The sequence below is a fragment of the Merops nubicus genome, unplaced genomic scaffold (assembly GCF_000691845.1).
Source record: "Merops nubicus isolate BGI_N331 unplaced genomic scaffold, ASM69184v1 scaffold43928, whole genome shotgun sequence".
Lineage (NCBI taxonomy): Eukaryota > Metazoa > Chordata > Aves > Coraciiformes > Meropidae > Merops > Merops nubicus.
The window spans coordinates 1-6,961 of NW_008627170.1; the positions used below are offsets into that span (position 1 = coordinate 1).

Here is a 6,961-nt window from a genome sequence, read left to right on the forward strand (position 1 = left end):
CTGCTGAGGAAGCGCTGGGTCCTCGGCGTCGTCTTCGGGCTCTCCCTCGTCTACTTCCTCAGCAGCACCTTCAAACAGGTCAGTGCCCACCCCGGAGTCCCCCCTCGACCCGCTGCGGGGCGGATTTAAACCTCCCTCATCGCCGGGGTGCTTCTGTTCGGGTGCTGCCACTGAACTCCTGGGGTATGTTGCAGAAAGGATTACCCCATCATTATTAAATCAAGACAAGAGGTAAAGTCATGATGATTACTGTGACAGCAATAATGTTTTGAGACCAAACTGGGGAAAAACAAACAAACAAAACCAACAAGCCAAAACAACTCGAAGGGACTTGATTATTCTGTTGTATATTTTATATTGTTGTAATCTCTTGTGAACTGTGATTCCACTAGCAAAGAACTTCCAAAAAGAAAAATATGTGTACCTATGGTGATTTAAAATAAGATACACTGCTTCTGTGGTCATAGTGACACTGTTCAGCCCTGTCAACTGACCCTTTGATGAACATATGTACCCCTAGCTAACTGCACCACGTTGTTTTCATGCTGTGCGTAGCAAAGTCAGCTACTACAAGTAGTATGTTGCTTATGCCACTGACACCCGAGTTTCCTGCCCTGTGGAGTTTACAGTTTCTAGGCGTGTTTAATTGTGGGGAAAGCATGTGGACTGGAGCAGCAGAAGGAACTTGAACTCGTTTGGGTGCATTGCTTTGTCTCCTTGCAGGAAGAGAGGACAGTGAGAGATCGGAATCTCCTCCAAGTGCAAGAGCACGAGCAGCCGATCATGTGGAAGGTGAAGTTCAGTTCGGGGAACAGCAGTCAGCTGAGTAACCAGTGCAGGAATTCTGTGCAGGGGAAGCTCCTCATTACAGATGAACTGGGTATAGTTGATACTAAGAATTTACTCTGCGTGCCGCAGTGCTGAATGCTGCTTTGCTTCTCTGGTTGTTGATGGCACTTCTGAATGACAACTGCTCTTGTCAAGGCATCCTCAATGCTCACCTCAGCTGTTGGCATCTCCCCTCAGCCTGGGGGGTTTGTGCCGGGGCTGTGGATGGGGCTGGTCAGATTCTGTGCAGCCTGCGGGGGTCCACCCAGGCTCAGCACCTTAGGAGGGTGGCTGTAGGACTTCCAGGATGGCCTTAGATTCAAAAAGCTCCAGTTGCCTTGGCACAGAACTCAAATGTTGAGTGCTGCTCAGTGTAACCTGGCTGCTTGCAGAGCTGTTCCTGCCTTCCTGCAGCCTACTCCCACTCTCAGGTGTGTTAGGGAGAGGTAGTGGGGAAACCTGACTGGCCCTGGATGGAGGCAGGTCAGCACTGGTATAATTAGTGCTCAGGCACAGTTAACAAGCTCATCTGACCCTTGTAAACCCGAGGATGTATCTTGCAGGTTCTCAAATTACCACTTGTTTTAAGTGCATGGAGCTATTCCTGCCCTACACGTGTGTTTCCTCAGTGTGCTTGTTGCTCAGGCACTGGACCTTTCTTGTTTGATTGGAAGTCAAGTCTGGAGAAAACCCACCACATCTTCTGTGATTTGCATCAATGTTAAATTTGGCATCACCTGAATTACACCTCTGAGGTCTCTAAAATCCTTTCACAGCCTGTAGTACAGTTTCCTTAAGGTCACAGACTGTGGTTCTATACTATTCAGGATCCCACTCAGCAGTGAATATTACAGCTATCCTGCATGGATAAATCTGAGTCTCTTCATACCGAACTGTAAAGAGAGTTAACCACATGCAGACCAGCTGAAAAAACATAGGTTATGATTTTTTCCAGTACAGTCATCACCAGTCACCTTTCCCCTTCCCATTATGAATTATGAACACTTAATTATCCCAGAAAGAGATTAAACTTAAATATTCTGCATTTAAATACTCATACTCTACCTACAGCATATTAGAGTGGGTACCTAATAGTTGTGCAGGTAACACCAGGCTGCTGCAAAACTTGATTCTGTGTCCAAGTGTTATGTCAAAGAACAGCCAATTAGGACTTGAGTCTAATCAAGGGGGATCATCATCTACTAAATGAGAAATAAACATCTTCTCAAGTAATGTGATTTTTACTAGAGATTTACAAAACAGTACTTCTTGCCAGTTGTTACTGCTGGTTTTGTTTTTCAGGCTACGTCTGTGAGAGGAAGGACCTGCTGGTAAATGGCTGTTGTAATGTCAACGTGCCCAGCACACAGCTGTACAGCTGTGACAGCTGCAGTCCCAACAGCTGCTGCAGTGTCTACGAGTACTGCGTTTCCTGTTGCCTGCAGCCCAGCAAGGTGTGTGGATGTTCTCCTGCTTTTCAGGTGTTCTCAGCTCCTCAGGTTCCTCTGTGGCTTAAGTGCTTGTTTGTGAGGAGCTTTTTCCTTAGAGGAGACAGTTCCTTTCCTTGGAAGGATGAGGAACACTTGCAAAGGCCATATGGAAAGCTATAAATAGAGCTTTAAAAGAAAAATTCATCCTTCCCACCTCTGAGAGGAAGCACTGGGAGTCTTGCAAAATGTTTCAGCTTCGGGGGAATTGTGTGTGCTGAAGGGAGGTGATGGCAGGAAAGCTGCTCCAGCCACTCCCAGTGTTGCAACTGGCACTTCCCTGTGTTCTGTTAGCTTCTCTGGATCCTGCTGATGGGGTTCCGTCATGTGTTAACATTCCAGTGCTTGCTAGAAAGTCCAAGTAGACTTGCTATTCCTCTGATGCTTAAGGTGGGCTTTGATTACTCCTTGCTCATGTACAGTGTTTGTGGGTTTTTATGTTTTTGTCTCCCTTTTTGCTAACCACTTTAGCAACATCTTCTGGAACGTTTCTTGAACCGGGCAGCTATTGCTTTCCAAAACCTCTTCATGGCAGTGGAAGATCACTTTGAGTTGTGCCTGGCAAAATGTAGGACTTCATCACAGGTAAGGCACATGTACATGTCCAGGGCTCAGAAATGGAGAAATATCCAAAAAGTGCCCTTGGAAAATGGGGCTTGGTCCTATGAATGGCTGGTCTGTTGTGCTTGCATGCATGTGGGCATCTCCATAAATGCTGAAGGTGTGGCTGAGAGCTAGTCTGAAGGCAAACCTCTGATCTGTGAGCTGAAATAGTAATGTCAGCAGTAAATGAAGGGCAAAGAGCATATTCAGAGCAGGACAATCTGTATGCTCTCTCTAGAAAAGAGGTACTCAACTAAAAAGAAACTAGCTGAGTTCCGTGACTGGTGAAGATCTTGGATATGTTCTGGGGAAGCTCTTGTAAGGATGAGAGCAGTGGGAGTCATTCCCACTAGCTTCAGAATGCTATTTACTATATGGTACATTCTTAGTCTTAACATGTGCTGACAATCATCTGCATAGTAACTACATAGTATGGTGTCATTGTTTTGCTTTTTAAGAACAGAGGAGAGCTTCTGTTACCCATGTGATTTTATTAGAAATTTTGGTGTAAGAAAGTGCTGCTGGAGATGTCACACAGCTTGAGTGTTTATATAGCAACAGGGATGGATTGCACACACAAGATGTAGTTCCAGATGTCTCCAAAGTTGGGTTGTTTTACCCATAGTACTTGAACTCTAGCTTTATCCAGAAAGATGCACACATCTCGAGTAGCAACTCTGTTATGCCTTGTTTGCTTAGGACCTTGGATGATACTGCTTAAGCATATATAATTTATTTTTTTTTAATATTGAACTTGTTCCCACCTACTTGGGTAGTCTCCTGAAGAGGAGGTTCTGGGTGTGGTTCAACATTAAAGTGTTACATAGCAACTGTCTTTTAGATGTTGGGAGTGCAGTGTGGACTCCAGATGATATTCTAATTTGCTGAAGAACTTGGAGAATTTTTTGCACATGTATAAATGCTCTGGGTTTGGGCCCTCAGTGAGGTGATGCATTGTTCCAGTGCGTGTGCATTGTTAACACTTCTCCTCTTCCTGACAGAGTGTGCAGCATGAAAACACCTACAGAGATCCAATTGCAAAATACTGCTATGGTGAATATCCCCCAGAGCTTCTGCCTATTTGAAGGCTGTGTGTTCTAAGCAACGACGGGGAGGAGGTGGAGCCTGGAAACCGAAAGAGCAAGACAGCAGCTGTGGCTTTGCCCAAGCCCTGGTGTAAATGGCTTGTGTTGTTTCTGGGGCTGAACCCAGAGGGGTACGGTGTAAGTGATGGATTTAAGCTCTCTGGGATTGAATCTTGCTTTCTTCAGTTTGTTACCCACCTGCTTTAGAGTACTAGTACTGTACTAGAGCACTAGTACATTCTTTGGATATTTCCTCTAAATTTTAGGGTGCAAGGATTTGATCTAGGCTATAAAACATCATAGGAAAAATACGTAATGTAGCTTTGCAGCTGTACACGCAGATTCATTTGTGTCTCTGCAGCCCAGAGACTTTCCAGAGTGCCAGTAATAGTTGGGGGATTTCTGCTTTTAGAGAGTAAAACGTGCCCGTCGTGCTCCTCTCTCTGGAGCACTTCTTGGTGTGCATGGTGTACACTACATGTGTAATTATGAGTTATTTATTCATTTTATATGGGTTACTAGCTGAAAGTATCGATGCTTTGCATAGCTGGTTGTTGATGCCTTTCAGTCCCTGTTTTGTTATACCAAGTAGAAAGGATATTTTTAGATCCTGACTAAAATTGGTTGTTTTTTTTCCCTCCGTAGTCTAAAAGAATCATATTGAGATTTGTGTCTATAGTACTTATGTTCCTCTTAGTGAGTTTAAAGCATTCAGAACTCCAATGGAGTTGTTATTCTGTCAAAGTCCTGTAGCATGAGAGAAGAGCAGGGATCTGCCTAGGATGGGATGTTTATTGTCTGTAAACACTTCCCTTGTTACTCTGCAGCAGTTTCCTCGAAGAGGAGCCTTAGCCTTGTGAACAGCTCTCTGCTAGTCCCCTTCTGTCAGGGAGCACTGAAGGTTTCTTTGCTTGAAATTGTTCAGGCCTCAGTAATTCAAATGTTCTTCACTCCTGGTTGTGCAGGAGGCAAAAGGGTGGAGTTGTTCTAGGATTTCAGTTTAATGATGTCCTTGTGCACCAAGTAATTAGAATGTCAGAACATGGCGCAGGCCCTGCCCCGAGGACAGCTGTGTTGCATGAGTTCAGTTAAGCAGTTGTCATGTTTTTGATTTGCTGCTTGACATACTTACTGCTCTGGAATTTCAGTCTGATCAGAATGGCACTAGAGCAGGGTTGGTTTTCCCACAATTTCTCCTAGCTCTCCAAAAGTTGCAATTTAAACTGTTTCCCTCTTAAGGCCACACAACACTAAAAAAATTGGGTAGAGAATCTGTAAAATGCTGGCTAAATTTGCACTCCCCTTGCAAGGCTGTGGGTGAAACACAAGTGTAGTCAAACTGGGCTGTTCTTTTTTATATGCAGAGCCTCATTTCTCCTCTGTGATTTTGACTTTGTGCGTGCTTGTTTAAACTGATAACTCTTATTCCCTGACTGAAATAAAGCAGTCTGCAGAGGCTTTAAAAATAAATAAATAAAGCACAACAAGCACAGCAGTGGAGTGTCCTGGTGTAAAAGATCTGGGGAATGCTATTGCTCTCCATAGGATACAAATAAGTAGTAGTGCTACCAGCCACGTGATAAAATCCACTTGCATTGTTTTCGTTGCTTTTTCCCAGAAGCCATCAAGCGGTGCCCTCAGCAGATTCTCTTGAAAAACTTGTTTTTCTAAAAGCTTAAAAGCTGTGGCATTAGCAGTTTATCCAGCTGAAAATCTGTCTCCCCTTTGCTGCCATCCTGTGGCAACTTGCTGCAGCAGACGTGAGGCAATGTGAAGGTGCAGTGTGAAATGCTGTCTTCAGAGGGTAGCAGAGGTTCCTTCTCAGTGTTAAACGGATCTTTCACCCCTGTTCCGGCACTTCATAATGTTTTCCTCAGGGAAGGCCATCAGGTTGGTCTATTATATCATTCCTTCTGTGACATGTTCCAGCACTTCATGTTTTTACACCACGACTGGTGAGATCAAGATATTGATGGCTTGTTCTTGCTTTCTTTTCCAACTTGGTATTAATTCCTTAGCAGGTGATACAACAATTGAAGCAGTAAAATTGTAAGAAATCATAAGAACCGACCTAATTCAGACAATATAAGTGGGAATTCCTGGCCCCTTTCTCTTAGAAAAACAGGAGGTGATCAGAAGCGTGCTGTGACCGTTGTCTGTTCAAGGGGACAGAAACTGCATCCTCCCTGGTTGTTGAGCTGTTCAACTAGTGTCTATACTATATGTTAAATCATTAAAAATTTATCTCTGTTCAAAATCCTGCTTGTTCTCATGTCTTTCCTTGAACTACAAGGCAACTGCACCGAAGTGTAAGTTTGAAGGATGCGAGCAGAGCAGAGAGAGAATCTAACTTGAATCATTGCAGTAAGGGCATACAAGTAGAGGCAAAGGGAAATCTATTTTGTTTCCATCTAAGAAAAGAGTGTGCTTCTCTCAGTGGTGCACAGGAAGATCTGGCACTTTGCAGAAGTGGACTGAGCAGGGAAAGGAACGTAAGAGATCGCTTCACACTGAAGATCTGGTGAGAAATGTCCAATCTGTGCTTCCTGGTAAAACTTCTGCAGGGTTTAAGTGATACCCATCCCTCTGGCAAAAAAAAAGCCTGGTGATTCTGTGGTTGTTAGTGGCTGGCTGACATCTTTTTATTTGTCAGCTAAGAGGCTTGGGCTGTTGATGGGTGTTTGGCAGCAGATGTAATGAGAGGGCTTGATGGAGCCACTGTCTCTGCTTATCAGCAGAGAGGTCAGTGCTGGGGATAATTGAATGGGCTGTGTACTCCTCCATTTCTGTAGTTCACAAGAATGTTAATGCTAGTGAAAAATAGTAGCAGCTGACATCTAATGAGGAGCAGGTACAGCATTTAGCTGTACAATTTGGAAACAATAACCTATGGCAGAAGGGCAAAGCCATCTTCACCAGGTTTAAACTTGAACCACTGGCCTTGAAAGAACCTGCTGA

General features: G+C 44.2%; 1 protein-coding gene across 1 annotated transcript; it reads left to right on the forward strand.

Annotated features, from left to right (window-relative positions):
* Nucleotides 1–6: 6 nt before the first annotated feature.
* LOC103778633 (chromosome unknown open reading frame, human C12orf49) lies at nt 7–4,176 on the forward strand (the record flags this gene model as incomplete). The annotated part of the gene is made up of 5 exons (XM_008946230.1): nt 7–78; nt 724–880; nt 2,131–2,282; nt 2,787–2,900; nt 3,920–4,176. Coding segments are annotated over 5 exons (579 nt in total), but the record flags the coding sequence as incomplete, so codon positions are not given.
* Nucleotides 4,177–6,961: the final 2,785 nt, after the last annotated feature.